Here is a 15,618-nt window from a genome sequence, read left to right on the forward strand (position 1 = left end):
TGAGCAAAACCTAAATATCACAATATACGAAACGGGTAATGGAAACACCCATATTTCGAAAAACCTCTCAAATATCGCTAAAACATATTTGCGTTTTTGAGACATTTCCATGTTTAAATGGGCAAAAAGTGTTTCCATCATGCTTTTGCAAAAAATTTAGAGGTCACATAAACACCGAGGCGGTGGGGCGCCGATGCAGGATGACGAGGGCAGACGGGTCATCTTGGAATCGCCTTTTGAGCGAGCGGGTGCTCGTCTTCTATTGACATCACGGAGCAGTGGCTGCAATATCTTCCTCAAAGTTGGCTGTCGCGGGATGAGATTTTAAAGGATTATGGCTCATGAAGCAAAACACCCTTTAATGGAAACACCTACAAGTCGCAAACGTACTTTATCGAAATTTCAGAAATAGCGCTTTTATTTTGCAAAAAACGGCAATGGAAACGCAGCTAATACCGCAATTTTGTTCACAATAACCGTGATATGAAATGTTTAAACTCTATTTAAAAGTTTGGAACCGCACAACAATTTAATGGCTTTTTTCTTTGGCCCATGTCTCACCCCTCAACAAAGTTTAGTTTAGTTTCCCAACATCCTGCTCACTAGGGCTGCAACAATTAGTCTACATTGTTAACAAATTTTTTCTCGCCGACAATTACAAACCCCGTTTCCATATGAGTTGGGAAATTGTGTTAGATGTAAATATAAACGGAATACAATGATTTGCAAATCATTTTCAACCCATATTCAATTGAATGCACTACAAAGACAAGATATTTGATGTTCAAACTCATAAACTTTATTTTTTTTTTGCAAATAATAATTAACTTACAATTTCATGGCTGCAACACGTGCCAAAGTAGTTGGGAAAGGGCATGTTCACCACTGTGTTACATCACCTTTTCTTTTAACAACACTCAATAAACGATTGGGAACTGAGGAAACTAATTGTTGAAGCTTTGAAAGTGGAATTCTTTCCCATTCTTGTTTTATGTAGAGCTTCAGTCGTTCAACAGTCCGGGGTCTCCGCTGTCGTATTTTACGCTTCATAATGCGCCACACATTTTCGATGGGAGACAGGTCTGGACTGCAGGCGGGCCAGGAAAGTACCCGTACTCTTTTTTTACGAAGCCACGCTGTTGTAACACGTGCTGAATGTGGCTTGGCATTGTCTTGGTGAAATAAGCAGGGGCGTCCATGAAAAAGACGGCGCTTAGATGGCAGCATATGTTGTTCCAAAACCTGTATGTACCTTTCAGCAGTAATGGTGCCTTCACAGATGTGTAAGTTACCCATGCCTTGAGCACTAATGCACCCCCATACCATCACAGATGCTGGCTTTTCAACTTTGCATCGATAACAGTCTGGATGGTTCGCTTCCTCTTTGGTCCGGATGACACGATGTCGAATATTTCCAAAAAACAATTTGAAATGTGGACTCGTCAGACCACAGAACACTTTCCCACTTTGCATCAGTCCATCTTAGATGATCTCGGGCCCAGAGAAGCCGGCGGCGTTTCTGGATGTTGTTGATAAATGGCTTTCGCTTTGCATAGTAGAGCTTTAACTTGCACTTACAGATGTAGCGACGAACTGTATTTAGTGACAGTGGTTTTCTGAAGTGTTCCTGAGCCCATGTGGTGATATCCTTTAGAGATTGATGTCGGTTCATCACTCGTGCTTTTCCGGGCCAAAGTGTGTCACTCTCCATCAACATTGCCAGTGCTAACATGTAAAGTTTGAGGATATTTCCTCTTATTCTTAAAAACATGAATACTTAGCTCATTTTGCAAAGTGGACGTTGTTTTTATGGCAGTATATCTGTGATATGCCAGTATTTAAATCGGAGACATGATGTCGGACATTTGGAGGGAGGATGTGGTCTCAACCTCGGTAAGAGTGTTAGCTTCTACCGAAGTAGTGAGCTAATAAGAGTGAGACAAAGTTGTGTGAAAAATAACTTGAACTATCATTTTAACCAAATTCAGCCAGCTAAACTTTGTCTATATCAATTCAAGTACCTTTTAAAGCAGCGTCAATCTGCAATGCTGTAAAAAAGGCACTTTAACAAACGCACGACACACACACACACACACACACACACACACACACACACACACACACACACACACACACACACACACACACACACAGACACACACACAGACACAGACAGGCACTAATGCGGATGTATCATAAGATTAAACATACAATGTATTAAATAGCCAAAATGTTTAAAAAATAATAAAATATAATTCTACACATTGAGTCTATTAGATTGCTAAAACTGCCAAGAGTTAATCAATAATCAATATATCAGTGTGCAGCTTTTAAAACATCACAAAATGCCATTCTTTTTGAGGAAGTTAGATTTTGTGTTTTGTTTGTTTTCATTGCTGCTATTTTAACAGTTGTTTTATACAAAAACAAGGTTAATTGATTTTTTTAGCACTTTGCCTTTCCTTTTTTTTAAATTGACAACATTGTATTAGTCATTTAATTTTTCCTAACAGCTGAATGAGCAGCACAGTTACAGTATAAATAAATATTTATGAATTAGTCATCTTTGTTGTTAGTAAGCACATGCCTAAAATAACTTAAGCTGCATTTAGAAGTCGATGGAAAAATTAGAGCCATCCAATTTTCTTTACGCTTTTTGTTAAGATAATCGTTGATTAATCGACTATCAAAATAATCGTTAGTTGCAGCCCTACTGCTCACAAACAAACGGAAAAGAAAGCATGACTTGTCCTTGGTGTAAGTCGGGGGTCAGCAACCCGCAGCTATTTTAGCGCCACCCTAGTAGCTCCCTGGAGCTTTTTCAAAGATGTGTGAAAATGGAAAAAGATGAAAAAAAATGTTTGTTTTGTTTTACTATGGTTTCTGTCGGAGGACAAACATGACACAAACCTTCTTAATTGTTAGAAATCCCACTGTTTATACCAAACATTTGGAGTATTTGGCTTGCGAGCCAAATACTCTCATCAGTGAAGAACTGTTTTGTCCTACTAATTTCAGCGATCCCTGGACTCATCGTAGTTTGTTTACATGTAGAACTTTCTCCGACGCTGCTACAGAAAGACGTGTTTTATGCCACTCCTTTGTCTCATTTTGTCCACCAAACGTTTTATGCTGTGTGTGAATGCACAAAAGGTGAACTTTGTTGATTTTATTGATTTGCTGGAGTGCTAATCAGGTATATTTGGTCAATCCATGACTGCAAGCTAATCGATGCTAACATGCTATTTAGGCTAGCTGTGTGTACATATTGCATCTTTCCGCCTCTTTTGTAGGTATATTTGAGCTCATTTAATTTCCTTTACTTATGTCCTCTATGTATTTAATCTATATTTGCATGTCTCATGACACATTATGTGTATGTAATATTGGCTGCATTTCTGATAGTTGTTTGTGTGCCATGTTGTTCTAGACCAGGGGTCGGCAACCCGCGGCTCCGGAGCCGCATGCGGCTCTTTGATCACTCTGATGCGGCTCAGCTGCATACTTGCCGACCCCCCCGATTTTCCCGGGAGACTTCCGGGTTTCAGTGCCTCTCGCAGAAAACTACCGGGGTTAATATTCTCCTATTTTCACCTGTACAATAATAATAAGGGCGTGCCATGATGGTACAGCATTTAGCGCGGCCTATATTTTGTTTTAACAGCGTGCCAGCCCAGCCTCTTGTTGTATGCATCTTCTGCTTGCACACGTAAGTGACAGCAAGGCATACTTGTTCAACAGCCACACAGGTTACACTGACGGTGGCCATATAAAACAACTTTAACACTCTTACTAATAATGCGCCACACTTTGAACCAAAACCAAACAAGAATGACAAACACATTTCGGGAGAACATCTGCACCTTAACACAACATAAACACAACAGAACAAATACCCAGAATCCCATGCAGCCCTAACTCTTGCGGGCTCCATTATACACCCCTGCTACCACCAAACCCCGCCCCCACCCCAACCCTGCTCCCTCACCTCCCAGGGGGTGATCAAGGGATGGGTCAAATGCAGAGGACACATTTCTCCAGAACCTAGTGTGTGTGTGACAATCATTGCTACTTTAACTTAACTTTAACTTTACACATACAAACTGTAGCACACAAAAGAGCACATTTAATTAAAAAAAACGTTATTATGGTCTTACCTTTACTTATAAATGAAGTCCACAACTAAAGCCCTCACTTAAACTTTCCACGTGCAAGATTGAATCTATTTAAAAAAGTGTAACCGAGGGTTTATAAATGTCGCCTATACTGTATGAAACTACAAAATAACAAACACGGAGGCTCCAGTTTACACGAGGACCACTTTATTTACCTTCTTTCAAAAACCTCCGCTCCACTCCGTGTCACATCACTTCCGCTCTTAGCGCCTTCAAAATAAGAGCTCAAGGCATATACTGTATAACAGCGCATAACAGGAACTTAACATCACAAAGAGAAAAGCCCATGAAAATAGGTTACAAAAGTTATTTAATAAGAAGCTAAAAAGTGCAAAAACAATAATGTTCGTGTTGGAGGAGTTGTGAATTAGATACACCTGCAGTCTGCAGGTGTACCTAATGTTGTGGCCCTGCAGTCATTCACAACTCCTCCAACACGAACATTATTGTTTTTGCACTTTTTGTCTTCTTATGAAATAACTTTTTTAAATAGATTCAATCTTGCATGTGGAAAGTTTAAGTGTGGGCTTTAGTTGATATAACAATTCTACGGCGAGGGTGCAGGAGGCGGGATTACTGGAGCCTCAGCCAGTGCGTCTTTTGCAGCCGTTTTATGATCGCTCAGCACAAGAAATACGTTACACACATACAGTTGTTGACAAAATACACTGTACATTATATACCTCAGCTAACTAAACTATGGAAATGTATAATATAATTCATATAGCAATACAGTCTCACTGCACAGCAGGCCAGCAGTTAGCCGAGTCCGGAATCCATGTTGCGGCACTGAGTGACGTGCCTCAACTGGCTGCTGTTCACCGCACCGTCTCTTCTCAGTATTTGAATGGCAAATGTGAAAATTCAGCGATTTTGAATAAAAATAATCTAAAACTGGTGAAGTTAAATGGAAAATAACTCTATAGTATAATCACTGGATACATATAACAATTTAATTAATTTTTTTTCTTTTTACATTTTTTTTCTTTCCATGATAGCAGGTGAGGCCCCGCCTCACCTGCCTTTAGTGACTGCACGTCACTGATACAACGTGTGGCCGGGCCGGCACTCTGGTTGTAACGGGCGCCAAATGCTGTACCATCACGGCACGTTCGAGAGAATAGTTGCCTTGAAATTCGTAGTCTGCCGGAGAAATCGGGAGGGTTGACAAGTTTGACGCTGTCATGCGCCATTCATATTAAACCCGCTGGCCGCACTAACATTCAATTTTCATATTAAGGTGCAGGCCGCGTGTCTGAGACCCTTGGTTTATACATAGCACAAAGCAAAAAAAAAACTTTGTATGCAGCGTAACTACATTTGAAATTTCAAAAGATTTTTGTGGCTCCCTTTGTTTTCTTCAATTTGTGAAACTGGTCAAAATGGCTCTTTGACTGGAAAAGGTTGCCGACCCCTGGACTAGACCACGGCAAAACGTTACCAAGCTTGCAAAGATGGTAATAAATCCATTAGAAAAAGACAGCCTGCCGTTTCCTTAAACTTGGACACACACATTTACACCTTTGGCTATTCTGAGCCAGTACTTTCCAGAAGTTATCTCCTGTGAGAAGCATCCATTTTACTAATGAGTTCCAATGTTGCAAAAATGTGTAGAATAAAAATTTAAACACAACATTTCTGTCAACAAAGATTTGCGTCAGCCTTTGAGAGTGGGCTAATATAGCTAATATAGACACCAACATGTGTTGCCTTCATTATAACACTTATATAAGGCTTTTAATTTTTTGCGGCTCCAGACAGATTTTTTTTTTGTATTTTTGGTCCAATATGGCTCTTTCAACATCTTGGGTTGCCGACCCCTGGTGTAAGTCAAAAAAGAACTGAAGACATGTTACCCTCCACCGTGCCTTTACTCTGTATGTACAGTCCTCCTTTGGCCCAAAAATGAACCCCCTGAAAGACACCCACATCTGAAAAATGAACACTCACTAGCACTGTGGACTTACTATCTATGTGGGCCATACTGTTATAGACATGCTTTGCAGCGTTTGTGTAGCAGCTCTTTAAAGGTCATGACAAAGAGGGGGAAAAAAACAACAAAAAAAGTGACAAGACTAGGATTTGCCTTGTGACCTTGCCATGTTCATCGATTCCCCCTCTTGTTCTTCTAATTAAAAGGGGCTGACACTGAGTGAAGGATGATTAACACGGCTATTGACTCCTTGTCGCCGGGTGATACACTACACACATGCAACACACACTCACTAACATCAGCTACACTTGCACAATCTAAATACAAACCATCAGGAAATTCTCCCTGCACAAATTTGACTCAATTGTGGAAGTATTAATCTAACAACATGTTTATTATTGCAATGCATCACACTTGTCTCAATAGTTAACTTACCAGAAGAGGACAATCCTATGATTGCCTTTTTTCCAGAACCTTCTGGCAGCGTTCCCCCAATCTGGGTACTTCTTATCCTGAAGCATCATATCTGTCACCTACAAAAGATAAAAATAATTCTTCAATCCCACCACTAGTCCACACGTATAGAAATATCCGGTGGTGATAAAGGAAGCATCAATTACCATCGAATTGAAACCCCCTTTAGTATTAAATAATTGAAAAATGATCAACAGAGTTGACATAAATACATACCCCATTCATCCAAATTAATCACGATGTCTGTTTCAGTCAATATATTCATTAGTCACTACCGTAATTACAACTTGTGTTCATATCCACAGGACCAATGTGGGTTAGCCTACTCTATACAATATTTACAACCGCATTAGTGTTCACTTTACAGCCGCAGATGGTTCATGTAGTTATTGACATTTTTTACACATTACTTTGTCTGTTTCAGTCACTGTTATTTAGTCATTACAGTAATTAAAACTTGTGTTCACATCCACAGGAACCACATGGGTTAGCCTACTTTATACAGTATTTACAACCTTATTAGTGTTCACTTCACAGCCACAGATGGTTCATCTAGTTATTGACATTATTTACATATTACTTTGTCTGTTTCAATCACTGTTATTTAGTCACTACAGTAATTACAACTTGTGTTCACATCCACAGGAACCGCATGGGTTAGCCGACTCTATACAGTATTTACAAACCCTGTTTCCATATGAGTTGGGAAATTGTGTTAGATGTAAATATAAACGGAATACAATTATTTGTAAATCATTTTCAACCCATATTCAGTTGAATGTGCTACAAAGACAACATATTTGATGTTCAAACTGATAAACATGTTTTTTTTTGCAAATAATCATTAACTTTAGAATTTGATGCCACCAACACGTGACCAAGAAGTTGGGAAAGGTGGCAATAAATACTGATAAAGTTGAGGAATGCTCATCAAACACTTATTTGGAACATCCCACAGGTGAACAGGCAAATTGGTAACAGGTGGGTGTCATGATTGGGTATAAAAGTAGATTCCATGAAATGCTCAGTCATTCACAAACAAGGATGGGGCGAGGTCACCGCTTTGTCAACAAATGCGTGAGCAAATTGTTGAACACTTTAAGAAAAACCTTTCTCAACCAGCTATTGCAAGGAATTTAGGGATTTCACCATCTACGGTCCGTAATATCATCAAAGGGTTCAGAGAATCTGGAAAAATCATTGCACGTAAGCAGCTACGCCTGTGACCTTCGATCCCTCAGGCTGTACTGCATCAACAAGCGACATCAGTGTGTAAAGGATATCACCACGTGGGCTCCGGAACACTTCAGAAACCCACTGTCAGTAACTACAGTTGGTCGCTACATCTGTAAGTGCAAGTTAAAACCCTCCTATGCAAGGCGAACAACAACACCCAGAAACGCCGTCGGCTTCGCTGGGCCTGAGCTCATCTAAGATGGACTGATACAAAGTGGAAAAGTGTTCTGTGGTCTGGCGAGTCCACATTTCAAATTGTTTTTGGAAACTGTGGACGTCGTGTCCTCCGGACCAAAGGAAAAGAACCATCCGGATTGTTATAGGCGCAAAGTTGAAAAGCCAGCATGTGTGATGGTATGGGGGTGTATTAGTGCCCAAGACATGGGTAACTTACACATCTGTGAAGGCGCCATTAATGATGAAAGGTACATACAGGTTTTGGAGCAACATATGTTGCCATCAAAGCAACGTTACCATGGACGCCCCTGCTTAATTCAGCAAGACAATGCCAAGCCACGTGTTACATCAACGTGGCTAGTTAAAGAGTGCGGGTACTAGACTGGCCTGCTTGTAGTCCAGACCTGTCTCCCATTGAAAATGTGTGGCGCATTATAAAGCCTAAAATACCACAACGGAGACCCCTGGACTGTTGAACAACTTAAGCTGTACATCAAGCAAAAATGGGAAAGAATTCCACCTGAGAAGCTTAAAAAATGTGTCTCCTCAGTTCCCAAACGTTTACTGAGTATTATTAAAAGGAAAGGCCATGTAACACAGTGGTGAACATGCCCTTTGCCAACTACTTTGGCACCTGTTGCAGCCATGAAATTCTAAGTTAATTATTTGCAAAAAAAAATAAAGTTTGAGGTTGAACATCAAATATGTTGTCTTTGTAGTGCATTCAATTGAATATGAGTTGAAAATGATTTGCAAATCATTGTATTCCGTTTATATTTACATCCAACACAATTTCCCAACTCATATGGAAACGGGGTTTGTACAACCTTACTAGTGTTCACTTCACAGCCACAGATGGTTCATCTGGTTATTTACATCATTTACACATTACTTTGGCTCATTCACACATTACTTTGCCATTTTGGCTTTAATGGCTCTGACATGAGCCTTTATGAGCAGCTTGCATTTTTCTTTTTGTTTCTGCATTAGTGGATTCTGCTTTGGATTTTATAGCCATTTTCTTTCTCTTTGACTCACTCTCCACTTCTAACTGCTCCAAATGCATGAAGAGTACAAACAATGTTTATTCCATTAGCTAACTTCCTTTATCTAAATAGTCATTTGTGATTTATAGCATGAAATAACAAATATCTTGCAGTCATGTTGTTGGTTTCAAAATGATTCAACTATTCAATGTCAAAATACAAACAGTAGAAATAATAAACAAAATGTCAGCTACTGTCTTGTTGTAAAACACCAATTAAAATGAAAAGTAGCATTTATACAAGCCTTGTTTCATTACTAACTACAACAGCACAGACCCACCAAGGCCAAACAATACTATACTAACCAGGTGATATGTTCCACTAAAGTCCTGTAGGTGGCAGTAGTGCACACTATAAAATGGGCGCTAACTGACTCGCAGACAAGCTTTTTTACCACCAATTACTGTCCCATCTGCTGGGTTACTGCACGATCAATGTTTGATAGCTTTTTCCTTAGAATCATGTGCATCTGCATGTCTGATGAATGCTTTAATGTATGCAATTGTGATATGTTTTACTCACGCCATTGCATGTACGTCTACATGAAGGCAATTTATCAATGACCTATTTTCTTTTACAGATTTTATATATTTACTTTATTTATTTATTTAGTGGTGCCTCCGTATGGATGGCCAAATGGGACAAATTAGATACACAAATCTTTAATTACTTAAATAGGTCATTAATGAATTATAATTAGAATAAATACATAAATGTGTCAATGTATTTAATGTAAAATTAAATGTATTTATTGCATGTTTTATTTATATATTTCATGATTTAATCAATTAATTTGATTATTTCATGAGTTCACATTTCAGTAATTACAGGTAAAAGCCAGTAAATTAGAATATTTTGAAAAACTTGATTTATTTCAGTAATTGCATTCAAAAGGTGTAACTTGTACATTATATTTATTCATTGCACACAGACTGATGCATTCAAATGTTTATTTCATTTAATTTTGATGATTTGAAGTGGCAACAAATGAAAATCCAAAATTCCGTGTGTCACAAAATTAGAATATTACTTAAGGCTAATACAAAAGAGGGATTTTTAGAAATGTTGGCCAACTGAAAAGTATGAAAATGAAAAATATGAGCATGTTCAATACTCAATACTTGGTTGGAGCTCCTTTTGCCTCAATTACTGCGTTAATGCGGCGTGGCATGGAGTCGATGAGTTTCTGGCACTGCTCAGGTGTTATGAGAGCCCAGGTTGCTCTGATAGTGGCCTTCAACTCTTCTGCGTTTTTGGGTCTGGCATTCTGCATCTTCCTTTTCACAATACCCCACAGATTTTCTATGGGGCTAAGGTCAGGGGAGTTGGCGGGCCAATTTAGAACAGAAATACCATGGTCCGTAAACCAGGCACGGGTAGATTTTGCGCTGTGTGCAGGCGCCAAGTCCTGTTGGAACTTGAAATCTCCATCTCCATAGAGCAGGTCAGCAGCAGGAAGCATGAAGTGCTCTAAAACTTGCTGGTAGACGGCTGCGTTGACCCTGGATCTCAGGAAACAGAGTGGACCGACACCAGCAGATGACATGGCACCCCAAACCATCACTGATGGTGGAAACTTTACACTAGACTTCAGGCAACGTGGATCCTGTGCCTCTCCTGTCTTCCACCAGACTCTGGGACCTCGATTTCCAAAGGAAATGCAAAATTTGCATGGTTGGGTGATGGTTTGGGGTGCCATGTCATCTGCTGGTGTCGGTCCACTCTGTTTCCTGAGATCCAGGGTCAACGCAGCCGTCTACCAGCAGGTTTTAGAGCACTTCATGCTTCCTGCTGCTGACCTGCTCTATGGAGATGGAGATTTCAAGTTCCAACAGGACTTGGCGCCTGCACACAGCGCAAAATCTACCCGTGCCTGGTTTACGGACCATGGTATTTCTGTTCTAAATTGGCCCGCCAACTCCCCTGACCTTAGCCCCATAGAAAATCTGTGGGGTATTGTGAAAAGGAAGATGCAGAATGCCAGACCCAAAAACGCAGAAGAGTTGAAGGCCACTATCAGAGCAACCTGGGCTCTCATAACACCTGAGCAGTGCCAGAAACTCATCGACTCCATGCCACGCCGCATTAACGCAGTAATTGAGGCAAAAGGAGCTCCAACCAAGTATTGAGTATTGTACATGCTCATATTTTTCATTTTCATACTTTTCAGTTGGCCAACATTTCTAAAAATCCCTTTTTTGTATTAGCCTTAAGTAATATTCTAATTTTGTGACACACGGAATTTTGGATTTTCATTTGTTGCCACTTCAAATCATCAAAATTAAATGAAATAAACATTTGAATGCATCAGTCTGTGTGCAATGAATAAATATAATGTACAAGTTACACCTTTTGAATGCAATTACTGAAATAAATCAAGTTTTTCAAAATATTCTAATTTACTGGCTTTTACCTGTATTTAAAGATGTATTTATTTGTCTAGTTTCGTCCCATTTGACCTTTGTCAGTATGCACTTCATTAATTTATATTATCCGTCAAACTCAGCCGTCAATGTCAGTGACACCCGATTGAGCGGAGGAGTACTGGTCGACAACTTAGTCCGAAAGTGCGGAAATAACTCCCGACAACTTCGATGAATTCCTCTACTATATACGGTTACATGCAGCAGCTGTCACTTCCACAAAATCTACCTGGTCTAAAATATCTGACTTTGATGGATAAATGAATGAACCTTCGGTATGGTTTGTCTAGACCAGGGGTCTGCAACCTGCGGCCCCCTTAATAATAATAATAATAATTCATTTTATTTATGGGCGCCTTTCTCAGCACTCAAGGTTACCTTACAACAGATAAAAAATCAATCAGGCTTGTGACAAACAATTAAAAAACAAATATATATATATATATACATAATAAGAACAGTGCAAATGAGAAGTGACATGGAGGCAACTGATTAACATGAGTAAGCTAGTTTAAAAAGATATGTTTTCAGGCGAGATTTGAAGGTGGCAATGAAAGAATGTCGAATGTCCAGGGACAGAGAGTTCCAGAGGTGGGGGGCTGAGTGACTAAATGCTCTTGACCCCATAGTAACCAGGCATGTAGGTGGGAGGATGAGCTGGATGGAGGAAGAAGATCTGAGAGAACGGGAGGGTGTCTTGATATGAAGGAGATCGGTGAGATACGGAGGGGCAAGATTGTTGATGGCCTTCAATGTGAGGAGAAGGATCTTGTAGTGGATGCGTTATTTACTGGGGGAGCCAATGGAGTTGCTTCAGGACTGGTGTTATGTGACTAATGGAGGAGGTTCTAGTAATGACACGGGCAGCTGAGTTTTGAACCAGTTGTAGTTTATGGATGGACTTGTCAGTTAAACCAAAGAGTAGATAATTACAGTAGTCCAAACAGGATGTGACCAGGGTGTGACCCAGAATTTCAGCGCTGCTGAGGGAGAGAGATGGGCATCCATCCATCCATCTTCAACCGCTTATCCGGAATCGGGTCCCGGGGACAACAGCTCCAGCAGAGACCCCCAGACTTCCCTCTCCAGAGCAACATTAGCAACTTCCTCCTGGGGGATCCCAAAGCGTTCCCAGGCCAGAGAGGAGATGTAATCACCCCCATCTGGTCCTTGGCCTGCCCCGGGGTCCCTCCCAGTGGGACGTGCAATGAGGACCTCCCTAGAGAGACGCTCGTGAGGCATCCGCACGAGATGCCCGAACCACCTCAGCTGGCTCTTTTCCAAGCGAAGGAGCAGCGGCTCGACTGCGAGTCTCTCTCGGGTCACTGAACTTCTCACCCTATCTCTAAGGGAGATGCCAGCCACCTTCTGAGGAAACTCATTTCGGCCGCTTGTATCCGCGATCTTCTTCTTTCGGTCATGACCCACACTTCATGACCATAGGTGAGAGTAGGATTGTAGATGGCTCGGTAGACCGAAAGCTTTACCTTCTGAGTCGGCTCTCGTTTCGTCACAAAAGTGCGGCAGAGGGAGGAGGAAGGGAGAGACCTGGTGGGTTTGGTGGACAGGTAGCAATGGAATTGAATATTCAATTTACGGAAAAATTGGCCAAGAGGGAGGAGGTAGATGATAAACAGGAGGGGTCCGAGGACAGAACCTTGGGGTACACCAGAGGAGAGGGGGGTGGAATGAGATCTGAATGTTTTGTGTTGGGCAAACTGAGTACGACCGGAGAGATAGGATTCAAACCAGTCCAGGGGTGTACCAGATACTCCAAGGGAGGCCAGTTGGTCGATCAGGATGGTATGAGAGATTGTGTCAAAAGCCTCACTTAGGTCCAGGAGGATGAGAATTGTGAGTGGTCCAGAGTCCGCAGCCATACAGCAATAGATGATATCTGCCTATTACCTGACACCTGACATGTTAGCTACTTCTCTTTGTTTTTAATGTCTATTTTCTATTTTCTGCTGGATCTATGCTGCTGCTGTCACATATACTGTATATACTGTAATATTGTATATGGTCATTTGTATATATTGTATATATATGTTCGACATAATATAATATATCTGTATATATAATATTCTGTACACATATTATGTGTATATTCGTATATATGTTCGATTTTTTTATCGCTATATTAGTCTATTTATACCTGCATTGTCCTTTCCATCCTTACACTTTCCATCATTGTAACTGAGCTACTGTGTTGAACAATTTCCCTTGTGGATCATTAAAGTTTGTCTAAGTCTAAGTCTATGAGGAGGTCATTGGCTATTTTAACAAGAGCTGTTTCTGTGCTATGAAGTGGGTGGAAACCTGATTGAAACTGTTCATAGAGACTATTTTGTGAGAGGTGATTGTGAATCTGAGCGGCAACTATTTTTTCTAGGATTTTTGAAAGGAAGGGGAGGTTTGAGATAGGGCGGAGATTGTTGAAGTTGTTGGGGTCGGTACCAGGTTTTTTGAGAACAGGGGTTATTGCAACTGATTTGAGGGGTGACGAAACAGTGCCAGAAATAAGTGAGGATTGAGTAATTGCAGTTATGAGAGGGGCCAGGGAACACATTTAAGCTTTGACCAGAGTAGTAGGGAGAGGATCAAGTTGGCAAGTGGATGATTTAGATTTGCAGACAAGGTTGGTTATTTCAGCAGCAGAGGAGAGGTTATAGTCAGAAATTGGATGAGAGAAAGCAATTTGAAAATTAGGGGGAGTAGGGTAGTTGAGATCTGGGGGACTAACTGCTGATGGATTGTGTCAATTTTAGTATTAAAAAATGTCACAATGGAATCACAGGAGTTGGAGTAAAATGGGGAGGGAGAGAGTCAGGTTTTGTGAACCAGGGAGAATAATGCTTGAGTTGCCAGAACCTGACCTGATTAAATCTGCATAATAGTTAGATTTTGCTGTGGAGAGAGAGTCCTTATAGAAAATGAAATGTATATAGAACATCTCCTTGTGGATGGTGAGACCAGTTTTCCTGTAGAGGCGTTCCAGTTGGCGACCTCTAGCTTTCAGTTGGTGCAGTTCAGGAGTAAACCAAGGTGCAGATTTGGTAAATGAGACAGTGTGATTTTAAAGGGACGAGGGAATCCAGTAGATCGTGAAGGCCATTCGTGACTCGGTAGATCATCAGGTGCAGAATTGAAGTTAATACTGGGAAGGTTAGCAATACCAATGGCCAGTGCGTTTGGATCAGTGTTCTTGATATTACGAACAATGATTGTACGGGGTATTTTGATAATGAGCAGTGTCACCTTAACATTAAATGAGATTAGCATGTGGTCAGAGATGGGGACAGTAGAAGCAGACAAATTAGAAGGAGTTACACCAGAGCAGCAGAGTAGATCCAGGATATGGCTTTTTGAATGTATGGGAAAATTAATAAACTGCTGCACATCAAAACTGTCCAGGCATGATATGAAGTCTTTTGTAAGGTAGTTATTACCATTGTCAATATGAACATTAAAGTCACCAAGGATAATGACATTAGGGGAGAGGGATGAAATTAAAATGAGGAAGGCAGAAAATTCATTGAGGATTTCTGAATTTGGCTTAGGTGGACAGTAAACAGTGGCAACAGTGATAGGAGACGGACCATTCAGTTTTATGACAAGCGACTCAAATGACCCATATACCGGTACAGACACAGGCCAGACTTTCCAGATTATCGCGAGACCACCACTGTGACCGGTCATGCGGGGTTGACAGTTGTGGACAAACCCGGGGGTCGTTCCTTTGTTTAGCTGTGAAAAATCGTTTGGTTGTCGCCATGTCTCTGTCAGGCTTAAAAAGTCATACTTGCGGTCATTGATGAGATCCTGGAGATGTCCTTTGCCCGAAAGCGAGCAGATGGTGAATAATCCGAAGTGGAGATCATTATGGTTGCTCCTGGTGGAGACAGTGTTGGCTAGGTTGGCTAGCACACCATGGTCCACCGTCCTGCTGGATGTTCTCGGTTGACGGCGAGATGAAGACCAGAAGGAGTTGATGGTGGTGGAGTCATCGATGTTGAAACTTCGTCGGGACCCACGGTGAAGATATCTCCGGCGAGGTAAACGAACGTCGTCCGGACCACGGTGCAGTAAAGATTGTAGTGTTGGTGGGGCAGGCGTATTGAAGCGGAGTTTGAGAAGCTTAATGCCTCTGCCCT

The 15,618-nt window shown here is 41.0% G+C and overlaps 1 protein-coding gene and 1 long non-coding RNA gene across 2 annotated transcripts in view; one reads left to right on the plus strand and one right to left on the minus strand.

Moving 5' to 3' along the window:
- Window positions 1–15,618, plus strand: part of LOC140679056 (uncharacterized) — a 48,592-nt gene that overhangs the window by 31,682 nt on the left and 1,292 nt on the right. The gene's annotated exons all lie outside the window — the stretch shown is intronic.
- tmem117 (transmembrane protein 117) overlaps window positions 1–15,618 on the minus strand; it is a 162,286-nt gene that overhangs the window by 15,315 nt on the left and 131,353 nt on the right. The window contains exon 6 of the mRNA XM_061969589.2: window positions 6,544–6,641. Within this exon, the coding sequence (XP_061825573.1) occupies window positions 6,544–6,641 (98 nt within the window). The remainder of the gene's footprint in view (window positions 1–6,543; window positions 6,642–15,618) is intronic.

Source organism: Nerophis lumbriciformis, linkage group LG10 (assembly GCF_033978685.3).
Source record: "Nerophis lumbriciformis linkage group LG10, RoL_Nlum_v2.1, whole genome shotgun sequence".
Lineage (NCBI taxonomy): Eukaryota > Metazoa > Chordata > Actinopteri > Syngnathiformes > Syngnathidae > Nerophis > Nerophis lumbriciformis.